The sequence below is a fragment of the Bos grunniens genome, chromosome 26 (assembly GCF_055505025.1).
Source record: "Bos grunniens cultivar Pamir isolate PY7600 chromosome 26, Bosgru_T2T1.0, whole genome shotgun sequence".
Taxonomy (NCBI): Eukaryota; Metazoa; Chordata; class Mammalia; order Artiodactyla; family Bovidae; genus Bos; species Bos grunniens.
The window spans coordinates 45,102,348-45,127,596 of NC_141190.1; the positions used below are offsets into that span (position 1 = coordinate 45,102,348).

The 25,249-nt window shown below is 44.6% G+C and overlaps 1 protein-coding gene and 1 non-coding gene across 6 annotated transcripts in view; one reads left to right on the forward strand and one right to left on the reverse strand.

The window, feature by feature from the left end:
* DHX32 (DEAH-box helicase 32 (putative)) overlaps positions 1 to 25,249 on the reverse strand; it is a 53,762-nt gene that overhangs the window by 26,023 nt on the left and 2,490 nt on the right. For 4 of the 5 annotated variants that reach the window (XM_086378412.1, XM_086378411.1, XM_086378409.1 and 1 more), the window contains exon 2: positions 9,376 to 9,878. The exons of the other annotated variant lie outside the window; for it this stretch is intronic. In XM_086378412.1, coding sequence (XP_086234538.1) covers positions 9,376 to 9,657 — 282 coding nt within the window. In that variant the 5' untranslated portion in view covers positions 9,658 to 9,878. The remainder of the gene's footprint in view (positions 1 to 9,375; positions 9,879 to 25,249) is intronic. 5 annotated transcript variants of the gene reach the window in all.
* LOC147344525 (U6 spliceosomal RNA) lies at positions 5,820 to 5,926 on the forward strand. The gene has a single exon (XR_015155900.1). It is a non-coding gene; the product is annotated as a U6 spliceosomal RNA (small nuclear RNA).

Genomic DNA, 25,249 nt, shown 5'->3' on the forward strand with positions numbered 1-25,249 from the left:
AAGATGGCCAAGTTATTTCTTTTCAAATCCTTGTACTGAAATGTATAATAGTTCAATTAATTCTATCAAGTTTATCTGTGTAAGATTATAGTGGAAAGTACTAATTCATTTGTATGTGCAATCTTTTTAAAAATTTTCTTCTACATATTACAAATTTAGAACAGTATACATACACGTGAATCTATCTCTCTCACACACACGTGTGCGCAGCCATCTTAGGGCACTGTCAGTAAGTTACACTTTGTTACATGTATTTTTAAAATAAACCATTCTAAGTGCTTTTTAATAGATTCAAAGTATTTAAGAGTTTTGACATTTTTAATTATCTTCAGATCTGCTATTTACTGGGGCTTCCCTGGTGGCTCAGAGGGTAAAGCGTCTGCCTCCAATGTGGATACCTGGGTTCGATCCCTGGGTCGGGAACATCCCCTGGAGAAGGAAAAGGCAACCCACTCTGGTACTCTTGCCTGGAAAATCCCATGGACGGAGAAGCCTGGTAGGCTACAGTCCATAGGGTCGCAAACAGTCGGACAAGACTGAGCGACTTCACTTGGTATTTACTAGACCCACTTGAGATTCCTAGATTTTACTACTCACTATAACTTGAAAAATAAACATGACTTACCAGAAATCAAGTAACTGCAAAATGAACACCTGCTGTAACCTGCAGATTCCTGATGACTGAAAGTGTAAATGCAGTTCCTCTATCTTAAGACAGGTGTCAGCCTTGTCAACAGGCTGAAAACTAATCAGCAATCATTTACTCAATAGCAGCTTTGTCTGACTCTGTGACTGTATAGTCCATGGGATTCTCCAGGCCAGGATACCGAAGTGGGTAGCCTTTCCCTTCTCCAGGGGATCTTTCCAACCCAGGGATCAAACCCAGGTCTCCCACATTGCAGGTGGATTTTTAACCAGCTGGGCCATCAGGGAAGCCCAAGAATACTGGAATGGGTAGCATATCCCTTCTCCAGCGGATCTTCCCAACCCAGGAATTGAACCCGGGTCTCCTGCATTGCAGGTGGATTCTTAACCAACTGAGCTACATCAGATCAGAACGGTTCACTCGTGTCCGACTCTTTGTGACCCCATGAATTGCAGCACGCCAGGCCTCCCTGTCCATCACCAACTCCCAGAGTTCACTGAGACTCACGTCCATTGAGTCAGTGATGCCATCCAGCCATCTCATCCTCTGTCATCTCCTTCTCCTCCTGCCCCCAATCACTCCCAGCATCAGAGTCTTTTCCAATGAGTCAACTCTTCGCATGAGGTGGCCAAAGTACTGGAGTTTCAGCTTTAGCATCATTCCTTCCAAAGAAATCCCAGGGCTGATCTCCTTCAGAATGGACTGGTTGGATCTCCCTGCAGTCCAAGGGACTCTCAAGAGTCTTCTCCAACACCACACTTCAAAAGCATCAATTCTTCGGCACTCAGCCTTCTTCACAGTCCAACTCTCACATCTATACATGAGCACAGGAAAAACCATAGCCTTGACTAGACGGATCTTTGTTGGCAAAGTAATGTCTCTGCTTTTGAATATGCTATCTAGGTTGGTCATAACTTTCCTTCCAAGGAGTAAGCGTCTTTTAATTTCATGGCTGCAGTCACCATCTGTAGTGATTTTGGAGCCCAGGAAAAGTCTGACACTGTTTCCACTGTTTCCCCATCTATTTCCCATGAAGTGGTGGGACCGGATGCCATGATCTTCGTTTTCTGAATGTTGAGCTTTAAGTCAACTTTTTCACTCTCCACTTTCCCTTTCATCAAGAGGCTTTTGAGTTCCTCTTCACTTTCTGCCATAAGGGTGGTGTCATCTGCATGTCTGAAGTTATCGATATTTCTCCCGGCAATCTTGATTCCAGCTTGTGTTTCTTCCAGTCCAGCGTTTCTCATGATGTACTCTGCACATAAGTTAAATAAACAGGGTGACAATATACAGCCTCGACGAACTCCTTTTCCTATTTGGAACCAGTCTGTTGTTCCATGTCCAGTTCTAACTGTTGCTTCCTGACCTGCATACAGATTTCTCAAGAGGCAGGTCAGGTGGTCTGGTATTCCCATTTCTTTCAGAATTTTCCACAGTTTATTGTGATCCACACAGTCAAAGGCTTTGGCATAGTCAATAAAGCAGAAATAGATGTTTTTCTGGAACTCTCTTGCTTTTTCGATGATCCAGCGGATGTTGGCAATTTGATCTCTGGTTCCTCTGCCTTTTCTAAAACCAGCTTGAACATCAGGAAGTTCACGGTTCACATATTGCTGAAGCCTGGCTTGGAGAATTTTGAGCATTACTTTACTAGAGTGTGAGATGAGTGCAATTGTGCGGTAGTTTGAGCATTCTTTGGCATTGCCTTTCTTTGGGATTGGAATGAAAACTGACCTTTTCCAGTCCTGTGGCCACTGCTGAGTTTTCCAAATTTGCTGGCATATTGAGTGCAGAGGGCATCAGAGGGCAAACACACTGAAACCATACTCACAGAAAAGTAGTGAATCTAATCACACTAGGACCACAGCCTTGTCTAACTGAGCTACATGGGAAGCCCTTATTCCATGAAAGATGAGACATTTAACACACTACCCTCAGCAGAGCTGGAATCAAGGCACACCACAGGAATGGACAAGGCACTCAAGTGGACTGAAGTCAGGAGTTCTAGACTTGACCTGCCACTAGCTTTTGATTTGTAAATATCGATTTTACAAGCTTCCACTCCCTTTCCTGTAAAATGGGGTAAATGGTGAGAGTCACCCCTCGAAGTCTGAGCTCCTGTGCCATTTTCTGCACAGGGCTGGCGGTGATTTCCAGTTACTCCTATACACAAATTCTGCAAGATTAGACTACGACAGGATGCCTGCAATGCCGTAAACATCATACAGGCCTGGCAGTGCAATAAATATAAACCATCCGACGGTCCTCACTGTCCTTTATGCCTCCCCCACAGTAGAGCAAATTGTTTCACCTATGAGGCCAAGAATGTCATTCAGAAATGGGACAGCTCTTCTAAGTATCAGTTAAAATAACCAGCAGAAAGACTGGACACACTCGTGTTGGCCTAACTGTAGCGACTACTCTGCTGACACAGCCAAGCTGAGTTTGAACACAAGTTACAACTAACTGCAGAGCTCCTCCCCGGGCAGCTCTGGCTGCAGACCATGTACCGCCCCCTTCGGCAACGGTCACACACGGATGACAGCAGTGATGCAAACACAAACTGAGAGGGTCGTCTCTCAACAAAGAGGAGACGCACGAAATCGCCTCTCCTGGTTATTACAGCTTCCGAGCTTCGGCACACCTTCCGAGTCACTCTAGGCAAGCAAAGGTGCCCTGTGAAGTCTGGGGCCTTGGCTGAAAGAAATGATGGTTTGGCAAGTGCTGGAAGTGTGAACATTTCATAACCTCGGGGATTTCAGGCACTGGGATTTCAGCTTCACTGGCACTCCTGCATTCTCGGCACTCATAACAAATAGCACACCATGCCGTGCCCTGATTCTGAATCTCCTTCAGGAGTGACGGCTTCTTTGCCCCAAGAGTCCCTCCCCTCCTCACCAGTAATGTGTGTGCCTGTCGGAGACTTCGCGTTGCTCTCCAGTTTCCCTTTGGAAGACATCCCCCCACTCCCCTCTGGCATCTAGAACATACTTTAGTTCTTAGCGAAAGTTGCGCAACTTTACAACCATCTGAGTAAACAAGGTAGGAAGCTGTTTTTTATAACTGAAAAAAAAAAACAAAAAACCCAAAACAACCTATTTACAAATTTACCTGGGAGTTCTGGCAATAGACATCACTCACATTTATGTATGTGGTCTAGAATTTGTCCCTCCTAGAAACCAATTCTTCAAATATTTCCATTCTGAACTCACCTAACGATTTTTTCACATTCTCTTGATCCAGTTAATTTTTTTTAATCTTTGGTGTGGCATGCGGGATCTTCCTCTCCCGACCAAGGATTACATCTGTGCCCCCTTCAGTGGAGGCATGGAGTCTTAACCACTGGACGACCAGGGAAGCCCCCTCAACCTAGCTTTAAAGGCATTTTCTAGACTGTGTGATGAAGGCCCACGTGTTGAAGCCCCACCTCGACCCGCTCTGGGTGCACAGTCAAGGTTGGAGTGGAACCGGCTCTTTGGCTCGTATCCCCTCCCTGCAACCAAGTCACCAGGACCCCGGCCAGTCGGCCGCTACAAGAGCAGGTAAGAGGAGTCCTCCGAGGCCCCAGAGTCTAATCTAGATCAAGGCTTCACCGTCTTGGCTTCATAACTGGAGTCCTACATGTTGCACCAATTCGGAAAATGAAGAAGCCAAGACTCTCCATCCCCCACCCCAGGCCACAGGCACGAGGCTGGGCTGCTGGGCTCCGGGAAGCGGCGGCCAGTGTTCTAGCTGGGCTGATCCAGATCCGAACCAGGAGGACAGCCGCCCGAGTCACGCTGGTGTGGCGCCTCCTGCCCCTCCAGCCACGACGAGAGACTGTGCCCCTCCTCTGGTGGACATATGAGTAAAGGACATGAGACAAAAGGGATCCAGGAGACCCAGCACTACTACAATTAAACCCATTCTAGCCCCAAGGCCCCAGGCCCTGCTTTAGTGCCTCTGGTCTGCCTCGGGTGGCCAGTCCTCTTCTGGGCCACCCAGGGTACAGCTGTGCTGAGGTCCCAGTCGCTCACTTTCACTTAAGCACCAGAGTCAAGGAACCCGAAGTCGAAAGGAACCGTGCTATCGTTGTTCAGTCGCTAAGTCGTCTCCCGACTCTTTGTGACCCTGTGGACTGTAGCCCGCCAGACGCCTCTGTCCGTGGAATTCTCCAGGCAAGAATACTGCAGTGGGTTGCCATTTCCTCCTCCAGGGGGATCTTCGAGACTCAGGGGTCAAACCCGTGACTCCTGCATTGCAGGCACCACTGAGCCCCCTGGGAAGCCTGAAAGGAATTTTAAGGACCAGCAATTCACCCCAAGGCATGAATCGCTACAACAACATTCCTGCAAGCTGCCTAACCTGCCCACATGAACCAGGAGGTCAGAACACACTCCTGAGAGAGGGTTCCCTTCTGGAATAAATGTCACACATCCCTGGATACCATAATCTGTACACATCTTGAGTGAACACAGGTAGACTCTGCCAGCAGAAAACGGGGGTAAGTTACAGATGTTAAAAGGTGAAGTTGTTCAAAGTGAACATGTTCTGTAGCATCCAGCTTCTTAATTTAGGCTAAATTTCAGGTATGTCCCGCTTATTCAGCTCACTAACCCATCCATGTCATGGGAAATTTCAGGACAAGTAAAATAAGACAGCTCCAAAAATATTTCATTCTCTTTTAGGCTTTTTCATAAACTTGCTCCAAAAAAAGGTAATAAGAAAAGCTCTCTAAACGCATGAAACATTGTCCTCTTTTCCAGAGGGCAGTCACCAAATAGCCTTCCATCCCACCTGCACCGCGGAGAGATGGAATTTTTAAGATCCCGCAGAACACCCGTGGTCCTCTTTGAAAGGCTTGGCGCTAAAGTCAGACTTTTCTTTGAAAGGTTTAAAATGCTAAGAAAAAGAAAATAGTCTTGGAAGCTCTTTTAAAAAAAATAACCAAGTTGTTTCCATAATTAAGAAGACAACCGATGCTTTCATTATTAAATTGGTTTAGAAGAGCACTACTCATTTGAGTACTACTTTTGATTTCTCCCACTCTGAAGATACATACTGCCTTCACACTTAACAGAAACAAGCATGATTTATTAAAATGATCAAGAAGTTAAAGATGACAAGAGAAACCACTGCTAGGTATTAACATATTACAGGATAACAATTCTTGCCCTTTAAAAACACACATTCTGTGCTCGCTTCGGCAGCACATATACTAAAATTGGAACGATACAGAGAAGATTAGCATGGCCCCTGCGCAAGGATGACACGCAAATTCGTGAAGCGTTCCATATTTTTCTATGTTCTTTGTGTGTTAGCATTAAATTCTTCATTTGGACACTTTGCCAACAACCACAATTTAAACAAGAGAATTGAGAGACGTATCTTTGCCTCCAGTGGAGTAGAGTATGAGCCGATAAAATCCTTGCCCTTCTCTTGTAACTGAAAGCAGTTTAAGGGACTTCCAGGGAAATAGGAAGTGCCACCTGAAGACGTTTAGATACTGTGTGTGATGAAAATGATTAGTGAGGGTGGATACTAATAACGATGCGTCAGCCAACTGAATTCAAACTAAAGGGAAGGACCAAGTTCTGTTGTTTGATAAATTTTAACCCTTTGTAAAAACCTTTTCCTGTTCGACATCAACTCATTTTTATGTAAACATTGGAATAAAGTTTATCTATGAATACAAAAAAAAAAGAAAGAAAAACACACATTCTAAAAGAAAACTCAAGTATATATTAAATTTTCTTTTAAACGATCGTGTAGGTTAGCAGTTCTGAAACTAAATTTTGAGTATTATAAGAATGAACAAGCAATTGTGAATAATGAGTGCTCAGTTTCTCACAGTCAGAGAAGGAAGTTACAAATACAGAAACGGAAAAGACTCAGATGAGTGCTGGACAGCTGAACTGGAATCAGAAGCATCAGTAGGAACCCATGGTTTTTAAGAAGAGAGAGACAGAAATACAGATAAAATGGAAGTATGGAAAGGGAAAGAAATGCAGAGAAGAGAAACAGAAAGAGAGAAATCGAAAGAGCTAGAGAGACAGAAGGAGAAACAGCTTCGGAGCTAGAAAGACAGAGAGGTGTGAGCACACACCCCTCGCATGTTAATTTCCTCACTCTGCTCATGGAGTGGGCCTGAGAGCAATGATAAGCCAACAGCATCCCACTCCTGACACATCTTGGGCTTCCCTTCCGGCTCAGCTGGTAAAGAATCTGCCTGCAATGTGGGAGACCTGGGTTCAAAAGATCCCCTGGAGAAGGGAAAGGCTACCTACTCCAGTATTCTGGCTGGAGAATTCCATGGACTGTACAGTCCATGGCATCGCAAAGAGACACGACTGAGTGACTTTCAATTCACTTCACTCCACTCGATTTTTTAATATAATTCTCGACTAAAAGGAACCATCAGGGCTCTTTGGGGAAAATGGCTTTTTCTAACACTGGAACAAGGAACATACTAGATGAGCCTGTGACGCCTTCTTGGGCTGGAAAGCAGAGACATGCTCAGAGAATGATGTCAAAAGGACACAGAAGTCATCCTGAAGGAACATGGGCCACATTAGGAACCGTTTGAGCAACAAAATAAATGGGCTTCGTAATGAACTATCACCCACAGAATAAGAACTCATGAGTCCACACTGACATAAATAAATGAATAAACAAATAATGAAGGCGAAAAAGCTCAGTTTTACAGAAGAATCCCAAACGGTAAATGTGGGAGGAATCTTGGAATTAGAAAAATCACCGTTTGGTTACTACCACTAAGAATCATGCCAGGATGCTGAAATTGGTAGGTGGATGTGTGATGAGAAGCAGACTGTACACGGTCTCCAAATATCTCCCCATATATTTTAAATGATAGGGGGAAAACCATAATTTTACAAAAGACATCAGGACAGTCACCACCTCGTAAGTTACCCGATTTAACATCACTAGTCATGGGAAAACTCTTCTGTCTGCTGCTATGAGGTCCTGAGGAAGACACACAGCACTTCTGTGCTCCTCCCGCCACAAATGCAGAACTGGAGCCTAACCCGAAGGAAACACCAGACAGATCCGAACTGAGGGGTGTTGTGCAAAACACCTATTTCCTTGTACTTCACAGAAACGTCGTGGATGCGAAGGCCAAGGAAGGACGGAGAAGCTGCTTCAGATCCAAGGTGATGAAGGACAAAGACAAGGAGGTGCAGCGTAACCGAGGTTGGATTCTGAGCTAGAGTTTTTTTTTTTAATTAAAAAGATCCTTAGTGGAAAAACTGATGAACTTTTAATGTTACAAGTTAGATTTGGTAATTATATTGTGGCTAGCCCTGTTTTTAGTAGGTACTGCTGAAGTATTTGGAAGTAAAGGGTATGACATTGTCAACTTACTCTTAAAAGGCTCAGAATAAAAACGTGTGTGTGTATGGAGAGAGAGAACAATAAAGCAAATCTGGTAAAATGTTAACTTTGGTGGGATCTGAGGGAACTGTATGTGGAAAAATCTTTGTACTATGTTGCAACTTTGCATAAGTCTAAAATTATTGCAAAATTAAAACTCTAAATCATTTTTTAACTTGCCACTTGTCCACAGAAACCAGGAAAATTACACTCCTTCAGTGTTAATCATTAACTTCTGGGACACACTGAAATCATTCATTGCAGCAACAACTCATCATAACAAACGGAAAATCATACATAATACACGTTTGATATTGGCAGTCACAAACTAAATTAAAGGGGGGAAAAAAACCACGTATGATTCATTTCACCTCTCTTCAAGCTCCATTTAGAACAAGGAAGGCTCAGAGGTAGTAAAACCTTGAAACAGCAAAGTGTAAAGAATACTTAGAATGCCAAGACAGTCATGTGACATTCACTAGACAAATGATCACATCCCTCTGGGCCAGAGTTTCATCATCTGGAAAATGAAGGGGCTCTATCAGATTACTTCTGCGGTCTACTCTAATTTGTACATCATGAAAATCTGTAAATTCATTTCATAATAAAAATATTTATCGCTTGCTTTACAAAATATAGATCTCACTCAAACCTCGAGTTCAAACATAACAACAAGGAACTGGCCAATAAGTTGTCACTAGGTTTCCACGCTAATTGTTTCCTCCTCTTTCCTCCATCCCAGGCAAGAATACTGGAGCGGGTTGCCTTTTCCTCCTCTGGAGGATCTTCCTGGCCCAGGGATTGAACTTGTGTCTCCTGCATTGGCAGGCGGATTCTTTACCACTGAGCCACCAGGGAAGCCCTCTGTTATTTCTCAGAGTTTGGAAAACAAAGATTTCCTTGTGTTTTTAACTCTCTGTAGCTTGACCAACGTCACCAACAAGCATATCCGTGCATTCTGAGTATCAGACTGCTAGACCCATAAACACGGCAGTTAATTCCAAAACTTACCGTGGGCCAGTAACATCTTTTAAAATACAATATGCACAACAGAATACTTTTTTTTTTACAACAAAATAATTCGCATAGATTCTTCTACTAAAGAAAGTTCAGTGGTACAATAAACACGATTAATATCCACGTAAGTATTAACTTTTATTCAGCCGGCTTTCATAAAGGAAATCAGGTTAAGTAACTTATCTGATAAACCTGAATTGCTAAGGTTCCTTTCTGTTCTGTTTTTCAGTTTAGACAATATCATTCTTACAGGAGGACACTATGCTGTGATGCTGTCATTATTTCAGGACTGAAATAGCACAACATACAAAGCCAACCATTTTTTTGCAGGAGCTACTCACCTGAGAGCTCTTGCCACACTTAGCGTCTCCCGAAATGATCACAATTTGACTTTGAAGCAGCTTCTCCATAAAGGAGTATTTTTCCTTCCATATTGGAAGGTCTTCTCTTTCTTTCAGAAGTTTATAGTAACGTGATGAATACGGCAAGCCATCGAAAGGGTTAAGTTCCAAGTCCTCACACGCCAGAATTCCCTCCTCATCCCCGTCACTGGAATCCAGGGACTCGGGGAAATAGCGTTTTTCGGAGGAAGAGTTAGGACATTCCAGGGCTGCTGCTTCCATCTTGTCCAAGGGAGCTTAAGCCGCCGGCATTCTCCCACAACAACCCACTGCAAACAGAGCCGTCTCTGCACACAAACTCAGACGTTCCAGCCTGCGGGACTGCAGGCCAAGGCCCGAGCCAGCTGAATTCCCCTGGTCTGCATGTGTTCTCTGCTGCATCGGCTGCTGTGCTCCGGCGCTCTCCTGTGCATTCAGTGATGGTCGATAAAGCTGGACGCAAACTAAACAAGAAGGAAAGTCAGGTACACAGACACACGAGACGCTCAAAAGAAAGAGCGACAGGCATTCCAAAACAAAAGCCCGATTTCTTCTGTTAACGGGTTACTGTCTGGCATTTCTGCTGCCTGTTTAAAAGGCCAGGAATAATACAGGCTCGCTCTTTGGGTCTGGTTGGTTGCCGTTTCTCCCTGGCCAGTTTAAGCACGAGCCCACCCGGGACCTGGTTCTCTCTGCTGACCCCTGTCCCAGGTCCCCGCATCTTGATTGACAGCGGAATCGGGAGCAACAGGCGGACATTGTGAGCGTGAGGCTCCATCACGTGGTCACTAATCCCACCACAAAGGAGATGGCAGACCCTCCAACAGGGAAAACTGCTGAGGGCCTGGCGAGTGCTCCCCCACACTGGCTTCAGAAAGCCTACTATTTATTTATTTAGCTTAAAAGAGTATTACATTTTCTTATTCATTTTACACTTGCCTGTGCTAATTTACAAAGCCAAGTGAGTGAATTTATTATTTTTTCCCATCTGAGGCTATGCTAGCTTTGGTTAATGAGGTCTTTTATTTGTTTAACTACACCAGAAATCTCAAGCATATTTCTTGAGATTCCTGTGTCTTAAGCCCAACATGTTAGATTTAAGAGGCAACAAATTACAACACTTAGTTTAAATGAAGAAGAGAAAAACTGCCTAAGAAAGGGTAAAATTTACACGAGGAATAGTCTGTATGTGTCAGGGAAGGGATCCTTCCTTTTCCAATCACTGGTGGTTTTTAAAAAATTCAATCAGTATTGCTGGAAATAAGCACTTTTTCACATTAACCAAGGGAAAACTAAAAGCAAAGAAAAACTCAAGTAAAAAAGAACGCAGAATAAACTACATTCCATGATATCTTGTCACTCAGATCACTCTTTTTATGGCACCTCATGTATCAGAATTATTGCTCGAGATTGTCAGAGTTAGTAGTCTCAAACGGCTAGCTTCTAACCATAAGTAATAAAAAACAAAACAAAACACTTCTCCACTGGTCAAGTCAGGCTCCAAGGAAACAGTCCATCACTTAAGAAACAATCTTGAGTGCCTTTCCAGGGCTTAAACCAATACACGAGGCGCTGGTCACACACGTAAGGATACTCTGGGCGTAGGACGAAGACTGTTACAGAACTTTTAAAAAGTCACAGATCACAAGCGGGAGACCCTGATCTCCAGGGTGGGGAAAGAACGTTCCGGCTCTACGAGGGCAGAGTTCTTCAAAATTCATTCTGAAAGCCACTGATTCAAAATTCCAATGGAACTGTCAAGGTGTGATAATACAAATGTAACAGGCGTTAACTCCACAATTCCGCAGAGACCAGATCCACAGAAGAGCTCCAAAAGCACGACAGCCTGAGACCACAGCACACGGCGACCTTGCGACGCTGCCCAAGAATCAGAAACCTCTACTGCTTAAGAGAAGTTAACGCTTAGTTTTGTGCAAAAGCACGACAGCCTGAGACCACAGCACACGGTGACCTTGTGACGCTGCCCAAGAATCAGAACCCTCTACTGCTTAAGAGAAGTTACAGCCTGAGACCACAGCACACGGTGGCCTTGCGACGCTGCCCAAGAATCAGAACCCTCTACTGCTTAAGAGAAGTTACAGCCTGAGACCACAGCACACGGCGACCTTGCGACGCTGCCCAAGAATCAGAACCCTCTACTGCTTAAGAGAAGTTACAGCCTGAGACCACAGCACACGGTGGCCTTGCGACGCTGCCCAAGAATCAGAACCCTCTACTGCTTAAGAGAAGTTACAGCCTGAGACCACAGCACACGGCGACCTTGCGACGCTGCCCAAGAATCAGAACCTTCTACTGCTTAAGAGAAGTTACAGCCTGAGACCACAGCACACGGCGACCTTGCGACGGTGCCCAAGAATCAGAACCCTCTACTGCTTAAGAGAAGTTACAGCCTGAGACCACAGCACACGGTGGCCTTGCGACGCTGCCCAAGAATCAGAACCCTCTACTGCTTAAGAGAAGTTAACGCTTAGTTTTGTGTTCAGCTTTTGTTTTGTTCTGATTAGAATCCCTTCCAAGGGATCTCATCTTACATGTAAATTAAATTACTGTTACTATGACTGATGATTGCCTTAGGTACTGTTTCTGAATTGTTTTCAGTTCAGTCGCTCGGTCATGTCTGACTCTTTGCCACCCCATGGTCGCAAATTATTTTATCTTAAAAAAAAAAAAAAAAAGGCAGCACCATTACTATTACCAAACACGTGTCCTTGAAATGTTTCTCTTACAGTACTCCCTAAAAGTATAATCATCTTGTAATCAAAGTCTTACTTGGAAAGTACTGACCACGTTGAATCCTCGGGAACAGTCACGTTTTCTGAATAGGCATCTTTCTAGAAGAAAGCTAAGGCTGACCTTGCCTCTTTTTACACAAACCATGTGTACAGATACACATCACCTACTTATCTGTTCTGGTGATTCAGAGATGACCCATGGAGCGGTGGACTCTACTTCCTCTCCCTGTGAATCTGAGCTTGCCCCGTGACTTGCTGTGACCACAGGAATGCAGTGAAGTTATGCTGGACTACTTCCGAGGCATTCAATCGCTTGAAAACACTCTCCCTTGGAGCCAACTGTCATTCAGTGAGGTGGAGAAGCCACGAGGAAGAGACCGAAGCTTGGCATCTGCTGATAGAAGGCTTAGCCCGCCAACCACGTGGGTGAGTGGTGGAAGGCGCCCCACCCCGGCACAGCCTCCAGACGACCACCGGCCCGGCCGACAGGACGTCTGCACAAGGAGCGGCCACGGGAGCCCAGGCACCTAGAGAACCACGGGACGGGCCACCAAGTTCCAGCAGCAGAAAACCAGACTTCTGCCGGCGAAATAGAGCACACTCGGGATTTAACTTTTTCTTCATGACTCAAGGTCCATTGGAGAAGACTCGAGAGTCCCTTGGACTGCAAGGAAATCCAACCAGTCCATCCTAAAGGAAATCAGTCCTGGGGGTTCAATGGAAGGACTGATGCTGAAGCTGAAACTCCAATACTTTGGCTACCTGATGTAAAGAACTGACTCATTGGAAAAGACCCTGATGCTAGGAAAGATTGAAGGGAGGAGGAGAAGGGGACAACAGAGGATGAGATGGTTGGATGGCATCACTGACTTGATGGGACATGAGTTTGAGTAAACTCCGGAAGTTGGTGATGGACAGGGAGGCCTGGTGTGCTATGGTCCATGGGGTCGCGAAGAGTCAGACACGACTGAGCGACTGAACTGAACTGAACTGAACTGAACAAGGGCACCAATGCACTGGCTCCTGTAACAGAATGAGGTTTCCAGATTTCCCTGAAGTGACGGGGGTCAGAGGCCAGACTGTGGCCACAGAGCCCTCCTTGCCCGGGGATGTGGCCCCCACGTCACACGGTCGCTCTTCCCTGGTGAGGCTCCCATCTGCTTCTCCCACTCTCCTACACGGTGCTGAGAACCAGGCAGCCTTGTTGCACAGAAACGCTTGTGAAGGCTGAGTCCACAAAGGGCTCTACGCTGACCCCAGTCTGAAGGGTAAAGCGATGAAGCCTGCGACACCTATTTTCAGCTCTCTCTGGACCTGTTTTTCTTTCTTTTGGTCTATCTTTATTTATTTGGGCTTCCCTGCTGGCTCAGTTGGTAAAGAATCCACCTGCAATGCAAGAGACCCCGGTTTGATTCCTGGGTCAGGAAGATCCCCTGGAGAGGGGAAAGGATACCCACTGCAGTATTCTTGGGCTTCCCTGTGGCTCAGCCGGTAAAGAATCTGCCTGCAATGCGGGAAACCTGGGTTCGATCCCTGGGTTGGGAAGATCCCCTGGAGAAGGGAAAGGCAACCCACTCCAGTACTCTGGCCTGGAGAATTCCACGGACTGTACAGTCCATGGGGTCGCAACGAGTTGAACACGACTGACCGACTTTCACTTTATCTATTTAACTGGAGGATAACGGGCTTTACAATGTTGTGCTTCTGCTGTACAACAACACGAGTCAGCTGTGAGCATACGTATGTCCCTTCCTTCTCGAGACCCCAGCCCCTCATCCCCTCCCTCCCAGGCATCACGGAGCGTCAGGCTGGGCTCCCCGCGCTGTACAGCAGCTTACAGCAGCTTCCCACTGGCGGTTTTACGCAGGTGGTGGTACGTGTCAAGGCTGCTCTTTAGATTTGTCCCACTCTCTCCTTCCCCTGCTGTGTCCACAAGACCCTTTTACTGTCCTACAGACTGAGTTCCCGATTTGGAGGGGCACGTGGCTGAGTTTTGAGTCTACCAACTCGCAAGACAGACACACACACCTCTCCTCACTGATTCAGCAACTGGCGGGATCCATGTCAATCACTTGCTCCTGTCATCGTTGTTCAGTCACTCAGTTCTGTCTGACTCTTCACGACCCCATGGACTGTAGCCCGCCACGCTCCTCTGTCCATGGGATTTCCCAAGCAAGAATACTGGAGTGGGCGGCTGTTTCCTTCTCCGGGGTATCATCCTGACCCAGGGATTGAACCTGAATCTCCAGGACTGGCAGGTGGATTCTGTACTACTGAGCCACCAAGGAAGCCCCACTTTCCCCCAGATGTAATTAAATACACACAAGAGATTCCTGTCCTGGCCTTTGGCAAATTTAATAGTAGCAACCTAAATAAGGGAAAACAAGTAATACAGGCTACACATCACTCAAAATAAAAATGTTACCTGTCCTGATATAAATATAAACTACATTCTATGACAAGAATTTTAAATCTGAAAGCAAACTGGCATTTCTTCATTTTTCAAAGCTATCCTACATGAGACTGTAGATCACATAATTTGTCAAAGACTGCTCTCTGAAGTGAATCTATTACAACTCTTAAATGAGCATTTATGAAAATAATACATTATCCAGCATAACATGAAACTGCCTCACCAAGAAAAGAATCAGAAGTTAACACGTGGCTAATGAGCTACATGTTGGCCATTTATATTTTGGCTCTGGGCCAGTAATTCTAGAAATGTAAATGAAGTCCATAGACAAGGATAAAGCTTTCAAGGGAATAAGTCAAATAACGTGGTGAAATTTGTCCTGAATAACCGTTCCACCGTTTGATGCTCCTCTTCTGCATTTCCCCGTCACGTTCAACAGAATATCAATGGGTGCTTCACACCTACCAAACCTCACCTGTACAATTTCAGCAAGTGCACAGGTCTGGTGGCCCCCAACACTGAGTCTCTCTGTAAAAGGCTGGTGAGCTCTCACCCTGTTTCGCAGCTCTGATGCCACCGTTTGTGCAGGTCTCCCCGTTTATATGTCCCGTCAAGCCTCTCTCCAGGAACCCCAGTCTCGTGTATTCAACTACCTACTAGTCATCTCCAATGTGGATACTTAGCAGACATTTAAAACTGTATGTACCCAAAGCTGAGCGCTGACATCTGCCCCAAAGCCATACATCTGGGCTGCTCATCTTCTTCCTTTTAACTGCTCAGACCCCAAAATATGAACGTAGTATTCTTCATTTTTCTTTATCTCAAATCCCATCTCTGATCCATCAATGGACTTGCCAGACAGAACAGCAGCATCCAAAGATGTGCGTGTCCAAAGGCCTGGGATCTTCAAAATGTACTCTGCTTGACAAGAGGGCTGCAGATGTGATCAAGTTGAGGACCTTGGCCAAGGGAGATCGAGCTGGTGGGTCTGAGCTAATCGCAGGGTCTGAAAATCAGAGACCCCTTCTCAGGTTTAGTCAGAGGGGACACGACCGTGGAAGAAGGGTTGGGGAGATGTGATGCTTTTGGCTCTGAGGAGGGAGGGCGGGCTTGTGAGCCACAATGTGGTGATCTCTAGAAGCTGGGAAGCCAAGGAAACGAATTCTCTCCTAGAGTGTCTAGAAAGCACCATAGCCCTGCCTGATTTTAAACAAGTGATGAACATTTAAAAACGTGTACTTTAATTTTTATTTCTTTATTTGGCTGTGCTAGGTCTTAGTCACAACACGTGGGATCTCTAGTTGAGACGTGCAGCATCAACTCTTAGTTGGGGCCTGTGGGATCTAGTTCCCTGGCCAGGACTCCAACCCGAGCCCCCTGCATTGAGAGTGCAGAGGCTTAGCCACTGGGCCACAGGGAAATCCCAAACCATGACAAACTAACTTCTAACTGAAGCAAATTATGATAATAAATTACCACTAAATTTGCGGTAATTTGTTACAGGAGCAATAGTTAACTAATACATCTGGTCATGCCCGTTCTACCTTCAAAATATATCAAAACCCCCGTAACTTCCACCATGAACAGCCAGTCTGAGCACTAACCTCTCATCTGGATTACTTCAGCAGCCTCGAGACTGGCCTTGGTTCCACCCTTAGTCTCTTGAAGTCAAAGAGATCCTGGTAAAGTCTACTTAGGTCTCCTCTGCTCAAAAATTTCTCATGATTTAGAAACTTCACCTTACTCCAAGGAAAAACCACAATCCTTAACAGGACCTGCAAGGCCTGTGGGATGCAGAGGCATCACCTGCCTGCCCGTTTCCCTGGCTCCCTCTCTCACTCACACTTCTCTGCTCAAGCGGCCCCCTCACTGTTCCTCAAACACACGGCACACACCTGCTTCAGGACTTCATACCCGCTCTGCTCTCCGCCTGAAACGCTCCTTTCCTCCGATACCCAAACAGCCAGCTCCCTTATTTTCCTAAAGACCTTCATCAAATGTCAACTCTGCCACGGGGGGCTTTCCTGCCACGGGTCTGCCCTGTCTGAACTTTCAGCCACGCCCCTGTGCCCCACACCCACTCCCCTAGCTCCTTAGCCTGCTCTGTTTCCTCTTCACATCTGTTTATTGTTGGAGCCCTCCACCGGAAGGCAGGCACCTCGAGTTGGGGAGGTGTCTGTTTTTCTCCCTGCCTTTACGGCCGAGTTGGCACATGGAAAGCATTCAACAGATACTTGCTGAATGAATCAATGATGTTGCTAGCACACCAGGGTACTGCTGTTCAACTATCCGGGTTGCCCTCTGTTCAGTCAGTGACCAAGTCCTTCAAATGTCACCGCATTCTGTCCCTTTCATCTCGCCTTTCATCCCAGACGTCCGTGGCCACCTGCCTGTCTCCCCAGGTGCTCCACTGCAATCCTCGTGCACAGATCTGCACTTTCATTATATTACTCTACTTAAAGTTCCAGTTGGCTGACTACCGGTGCATCAATAGAGCTGAAACACTTCTGTTAGGAACTCACTATGTTTCTGGATTTCAGTGACTTTTTTGCCCCCGAATATGACACAGAATAGACCCTTGCTGTTTTTAAAGGTTACGGCCTGAGAGTCTGGTGAATTAGCACATCCATCAACTGAAATATCTGCGAGCTTAAGTTTTTGCATGAACCATACACTGAAATCACAAATTAGCTCCTTTTTCAACATTTCTTAGAGCTGCTTTTTTCTTGATGAATGAGAAGAGTGGTTGTGTAGAAAATCAGTTACACTGAGATTCACACAGCAGCGTGCCTCAAGCATGCTTCAGCAGACCCCCTGATCTTTTCGGTCACTTGTCAATAACCAATATGAGGAGGCAACATCCCTAAGGATTAGGGAACTACTGAACCATCTGTACTACACACTATCTTTCCTTTCAGTCTCTCTACTCGAACCACCATCGAGCTATACCCTCTTTGGCAATTTCCACAGTCTGAACTCAGATACAGTGGGTCTTGATTAGCAATCAGAGGTTCAATCACCTTCTGTCCTTTGGGGATTTTATGCTTTTAAGACTAACATCTGATTGTGTTTTATTACAGGTATTATTCTCAATCTAATAGGTTTTCTCTGTTCTCAAGTCTTCTCATCTTCAATGCCTGCATTTTCATGTCTTCCGTTTTCTTATTCAACCAATATTTGACTGTCTACTAAGTATCTGGCCTGTGAACATACGAGTGACTCATATGCACAGGTGAACATACAAGTGACATGTGAACAGGCAGGGCTGGGTCCCGTCCTCATGGGGCTTACAGTCTAGCTGAAAACGAAGGTGGGGGTCAAAAAAGACTCTTAATCTTGTAGTCAAATAAGGAAGACTTCCTGGTAGCTCAGATGGTAAAGAATCTGCCTGCAGTGCGGGAGACCTGGGTTCCATCTCTGGGTCAGGAAGATCCTCTGGAGAAGAGAATGGGTACCCCCTCCAGTGTTCTTGCCTGGAGAATCCCATGGACAGAGAAGCCTGGTGGGCCACAGTCCATGGGGTTGCAAAAAGTGGGACACGACTAAGTGACTAACACTTTCACCTTCTTTCAAGTAAGCAGAAGAAGGAAGAATGACAGGTATGCAATAGAAAAAAGAAAAGATCCAGGGACAGGTGCATTCACAGATGAGACAAGGGCCAAATCAGGGAAGACTGGATAAGCTATTAATAAAACTATTAAGTTTTATTTTAAATGCCATGGGCCTAACTCAGTCATTTCTTGATTAAAATTTTTATCTTTTAAACATTTTGCTTTTCTTTACAATTTTGTTAAATCTAATGTGTTACTCAATTTTCCAAATATTACCTATGATTTTTCTAATATTTACCTTCAGCTTTCTTAATTACTAGTGCATGACAAGTTCTAGGAGAGCTGGTGCCAACTGAATGTAAATGGCAGAATGGAATGGATACTGGAATTATGAGCAAGCTTAACGAACAGGGCAGTAAGAGAAACCAGTAAATGGCAGAATAGAATGGATACTGGAATTATGAGCAAGCTTACCGAACAGGGCAGTAAGAGAAACCAGCAAATCACATTCAAGTGAAAAATTATCAGAAATATTAAAAACTAAACACCACTTCTTGACTATTTAAAACTATTTTCACAAAGGCCTGTGAAAATAGGTCTTTTCTATGCTCTAACTCATAGCCGGTCCTTTTTCATCCCCACTGCTTAGGAAAAGTGCTCTGGGGAAAACACACTTACACAAACACCTTGCCTTTTAAACAATTATTCTTTTAATGTGACTGACAAATTTGTTTTGACACAATTTATGTGACCAACGCATTTTTCTTGAAGAATTTGTGCTAATTTTTATTGAAAGTTTTTAAAATAATTTAATAACTATTTAAAGTCTCTTCATATTCTGCAGAAGAGGCAATTATTTATTATTCAAATGTTTGCAAACAGAATTAAATGGAGAGTCCAGTAACTTCTTAAAAATCCTAGAGGATGTCCCTGGTGTTCAGTGGTTAAGAGTACACCTTGCAATGCGGGGGACACGGGCTCGATCCCTGGTTCTGGAAGATCCCACATGTTGCAGAGCAACTAAGTCCAAGTACCACAATCACTGAGCCCATGCTCTGGGGCCCTTGAGCTGCTACTGAAGCCCGAGTGCCTAGAGCCTGAGTTCTGCAGCAAGAGAAGCCACCCGAAGGAGAAGCCTGTGCCCCACAGCAAAGAGCAGACACCGCTCGCGCATCTAGAGCAAAGCCCCGCCACACAGCTACAAAAACCCAGCACGGCCAAAAATAAGTAAGTCTTTCTAATGGATGTGAATCTGAGCAAACTCCCGGAGACAGTGAAGGACAGGGAAGCCTGGGGTCCTGCAGTCCTTGGGGTCGCAAAGAGTCGGACACGACTTAGCGGCTGAACACCGAACAAGGGGAGCGACTTAGTAAAAGGAAACATCTGTCTAGGTGGAATCTTTGGAACAACGCTGGACACTAACGCAAACTCAGCACACGTACTCGACACATTCACTCAGGCTTTCACGTGGCGTCCTCTAGCTCTAGGTTTATGACAGACTTCCTAAGGTCAAGATCCACTTCTGAGTCTTCTCTGCAGAGTCTACAACGTAACACAGGCCTTTGCTAAGATTATGTGACCAATAATAAACAATATACTCGTGAACCATGATGACAAGGTTTAGAACAAAGGAAGGTTAATGAGGCATTACAAGTGAATAATGACTGTCCTCAGAATAGAGGGCTGTTATTTCTTTGGAGAACAGGATCATTAGTTTCATATTCCACACCAACCCTATTCAAAGTGCTTGTTTGTGACACGATAAGGAGCTTGCACTGCAGTGTAAGTTAACTGGCTGCTTCCTTCCCTGAAGAAATCCTGCTATTACCCTGAACTAACAGTATGATTAGGGCCACAGTCTATTTACATTCTGGCACCAGCTCCTAATCTCACTGCAAACCAGTAAGTCTGTGGACTGACACTGGTCTGCACACTGCACTTTGAAAACAAAGGTCCTATCCAACCACCGAAGCTGGACTAGTACTAAGGACAGCGATAATGATAATGAGGATGATTCTACCAATTAGCCTTTACAGAGTGCTTACCGGGCGCCAGATGCTAGAAGTACTTAAGCAGTTTATATGGATTATTTCATTTAAACTCTTAAGGACCCCATGAGGGTTTACTTTATTATTTCCATTTTTTTTAATGAGGAAATTTAAGCCTTCAGAAGCTTAGTTAATTCACTCAGCTTTGAGCTGCTCAGCTGGGGTAGAGCAGGTGCTGAAGTCCTGCAGTCTGCTCTCAGCTTCGCCCCAGGTATGTGTCCCAGGTACGGGTCTAGGGTGTGCTCGACTGTGTCGCACCACGCTGCTCCCTGCCCGCGTTAAAGAATTGCAGCAGGCTCCCGCGGCAACACTGTGGGTAGAGAACCACTCGACATTACAGGAGGTACCAGGCAGGGTGGCCGGGAAAACATACCATATGACAACAGTTCTTCACGGAAAGGAAAACATAGCTGTAATCCCCCATATTGAGAGCTGCAGTCAAATATCTAATACGAAAACTTTATTTTCCAGGTGTATTCTATTTTAATCAAAAACAATGGACTTAACATAACTGGGCTTTTAAGAAGATTACTCCTTTGCTTTCCTTTGTTTTAATTGGCTCAGAGCTCCCCAAAGCACATCCTATTGTATACTGTCATCCTGCTTATTTAACTTACATGCAGAGTACAGCGTGTGAAAAGCCAGGCTGGATGAAGCACACGCTGGAATCAAGATTATTGGGAGAAACATCAATAACCTCAGATATGTAGATGACACCAGCCTTAGGTCAGAAAGTAAAGAAGAATTCAATAGCCTCTTGATGAAGGTGAAAGAGGAGAGTGAAAAAGCTGTCTTAAAACTCAACACTGAAAAAATGAAGAACACGGCATCAGGTCCAATCACTTCATGGCAAATAGATAGGGAAACAATGGAAACAGTGACAGATTTTTATTTTCTTGGGCTCCAAAATCACTGTGGATGGTGACTGCAGCCATGAAATTATAAACACTCGCTCCTTGGAAGAAAAGCTATGACAGACCTAGACAGCATATTAAAAAGCAGAGACATTACTTTGCTGACAAAGGTCTGTATAGTCAAAGCTATGGTTTTTCCAGTAGTCACGTAGAGATGTGACAGCTGAACAATAAAAAAGGCTGAGCACCAAAGAACTTTTGAACTGTGATGTTGGAGAAATTCCTGAGAGTCCCTTGGACAGCAAGGAGATCAAGCCTGTCAGTCCTAAAGGAAATCAACCCTGAATATTCACTGGAAGGACTGATGCTGAAGTTGAAGCTCCAATACTTGGGCCACCTGATTCGAAGAGCTGACTCATCAGAAAAGACCCTGATGCTGGGAAAGATTGAAGGCAGGAGGAGAAGGGGACGACAGAAGATGAGATGGTTGGATGGCATCATTGACTCAATGGACATGAGTTTGGGCAAGCTCTGGGAGTTGGTGACGGACAGGGAAGCCTGGCGTGCTGCAGTCCATGGGGTTGCAAAAAGTTGGAGACAACTAAGCGACTGAACAACAACAACAATGGTTTCTAGTGGAAGAGCCTGGCAGGTTACAGTCCATGGGGTTGAAGAGAGTCAGACACAACCAAGCGATATCTCAATAATAATAATATACCACACACAGCTTGAATAATCAATCCTGCACAATTTTTTTTCAAGAATCCTACATTCTACTGGCAATTTGCACATACAGAAAGACTTCCCAAGCTCAATCAATGTTTGTATATCATAATAACATATTACTCCCTACATGTAAGTCTATAAATCAAGGGTTTTGTTAGAATTTCAAATGGCTGGGCCACTCAGTGCTTTTTAACACTATTTTGATGATTATTTTTACTGGATAATATTCTAAAAACTAACACTTGAGTAAAAGCAAAGTTAATAAAGTATACTAAAATATTAATTTGACTTATTTATGCAGTCTAATTAGATATCTGAACAAAATGCGTGAGCCAATCAAAGTTGAAAACTAAAAATAGGCTATTGCCAGTCTCCTTAAGGAAGTCACCGTATTTATTTTACCTACAACATACACAAAATGAACTTTCATACAACTTCTTTATCAGACAGTATTGCTTGGGGCATTATCATACCTCCTGAAGTTATATTCTACTTGAATTGTTGCTCTCAATGAGATTGTGAAAAACGAAAAATACGAGGAACCTTTTTCACTAAGTATGTGTGTGTGTGCGTGTTCAGTCGGTCGTGTCCGACTCTCTGCGACCCCATGGACTGTAGCCCGCCAGGCTCCTCTGTGAGTGGGATTCTCCAGGCAAGAGTACTGGAGTGGGCTGTCATTTCCTCCTCCATGCTAACGAAGTAATGGGTAGCCATTCTGCACCAACTTTATTAAAACAAGAATCAATCGATAAACTACGTTGTGCACTCTAAGGCAGGTGGAGGAAAACAGAACCACTTCAGGGACTGCCAACACACGAGCCCGGAAGAGCAGGGGTTCTGTTCTGTTCATCTCTCCAGATTTTCTGGTCCCTCCTCTCTAGTCTCTGTACCCCAGAGTTTTATCCCCAACCCTCTTCTCACTGCACATACCTCCCCAGAGAATCTCACTCACATTTTAACTTCAATCACTGAGTGCTTCACCCGAGTTCCAGCTTCATCTCAGACTTCCTTCTACAGCACCAGAGCCACACGTCCAAGTACTACTTATGGGATGTCCCAACTTAGATAACAGGCAATTTCAGGGTTAACGTTCAAAACTGAACTTGTCATCTACCCCATTCTCACACTTCTGAGAAAGAAAACGCTTCTTTCACATTCCTGATTCAGCAACTGACAGAACAATGCCCGTCAGCAGGAAGTCATCCCTGGCTTCTCCCCCACCTCCACGTCCAGCACCTCCAAGGCTGCTGATTTCACCTCGCTCAGCGGCCCCTCCTCCTGATTCCCGACACCATCACCACCAGAGCCTTCGTTATCTTATCATTTTTTCACAGAATTGCTGCAAAATCTCCAGTTTTGCTTTTCTGCCTCTATCTGTGGCTCTCCGTTAACGTGACGTCATTCACAGGCTGCCGGTGATCTCTGTCAAATGCAAAACTGGTCATGTCACTGACTCAAGTGCTTTTTATTACCTTCAAGACAAAAGCCTCACTCCCGGGTTCTTTTTGACTTAGTCTGTATTTGCTTCTCCAGTCTTCCAGAATGTTCTCTCTGCTCCAGCCACAATCCTATCCCCTGTACCTCTGCCCAGTCTCTTCCTCTGCCTGGGAGGTTCCCCTGCCCTCACAGACAATCAATCCATGGAGTCATTTCCTAGTCCTGTCCCTCCTGGAGAAGAAATCCAGGTCCCAGGAAGTACCTAACACATTATAGGTGCCCACCGAATATTTGCTGTCTGTATGCTGGAGTTAATGACAACCCTTTACATTTAATACATTCTTTGTAATATACAAGGAATTTTCATTCACATCTATAATCACATTTGACAACCACTGCAGGTTTTATCATCCTGAGTTATCAATGAGGAAATAATGGCCCCTGACTTTCCCAAGATGGAAGAGCAGGAATTAATGCAATCATCCCTAACTAAAGGCTTGTCCTCTATTATTATCCTACTTAATTATCAGGTACATACTGAAAACCCACTATGAGCTAAAAGGAATATAGAAGCAGCCTAGGTCATGGACTTAGCTCTAAAATGTTTAATCTCAACAGAGGCACAAGACCCATACACACAAAAAAATGAGAGAAAATTCTACAAGATAGTATAGTATATATACAAAATAGATAACCAATAGGGACCTACTGTATACACAGAAAACTATATTCAATATCTTATAATATTGAAAAGAATCTTTAAGGTAAAAGTATCTGAGAAGGGACATATATGTATATATATATGGCTAAATCACTGTACTATACACCTGAAACTAACACGATACCGTAAACTAACTATACCTCAATTAAAAAAAATTCTAAGAAAAAAAAAGAAAGTATAGTGTAGTATCGGGCTAAGTGCCAAAGTGCGTAGTGACCCAGGGAGGAACAGAAGTGCACTCAGTGGCACTCACCTATCCTGGGGGCTTCCTGGGCTCAGGGGGTAAAATATCCCTCTGCCAATGCATGAGATGCAGAAGACGCGGGTTTGACTCCTGGGTTGGGAAGTTCCCCTGGAGAAAGGAATGGCAAGCTGCTCCAGTGTTCTTGCCTGGAAAATCCCACAGACAGAGGAGTCTGGTGGGCCGCAGTCCAGGGGGTTGCAGGGTCGGACACGACTGAGTGACGGCATGAACACACGCGCGCCCACCCTGGAGAGGCCCTCCAGACAGGAGATGGGGGAGAGGGCAGCATGGCTCTGTAGCCCAGTTATACCATGAGTGATTAAAAGGGCTAATAGAGAGGCATTTCTTAAGTCCAACAATTTGAGTGCAGACCATGACAGGTCTGGAGGACAGAAAGGAAACAGCAAAAATGGAAATTTAATTGTTTTCTGTCTTTGAACAAATTCCTTCTGAGTTTTAGAAAGTAACAGAGGGAAGAGTTCCCTCACTATGGAAAAACAGAAATCCAGAAACAAAAATGAAAACTTCCTCTGACTTACGAGAGTAAGTTTATGAAACAGAAGTACATTCATCTGCTTTATTTTCCTTCTTTCCTTTTGAAATCATCCTACTTGAATTAAACCACGTTAACTTCCTAAGGGAATTACTTTTACTTTGAATTCTGATGTGGACAAGAGATTTAAACAAGAAGAAGAAAGGCCACCTCTGTCTCTTAATTGCTACCTTGTTATTTCCTGGGACAGTGCTTTGGCTTGCTACATGTAGTTGAGCATCAGCAAAGTAAACAATAATGTAATTATTCCCTCCAGTGAAGAGCTGGGAAACTTTTCCCAACGTGACAGTGAAAACAAATAGAAAAAGTAGTACAGAATCCCCAAAGGGATGACCCATACCTTTACCATTCATTTCAACCCCCAGCAGCTAGCAACCAACCTCAGGCCATCCCTCCAGTAATAAAGCAAGGCCCTTTATCTGGAGCAATTTCTTTAAAGCTCTTCTCAATCATTCAATAGACATTTAACAAGTACATTGTTACCGGAGAAAAAGAAACTGAATAGCAACCCCTGCCTTGGACACTTTTGTACCTA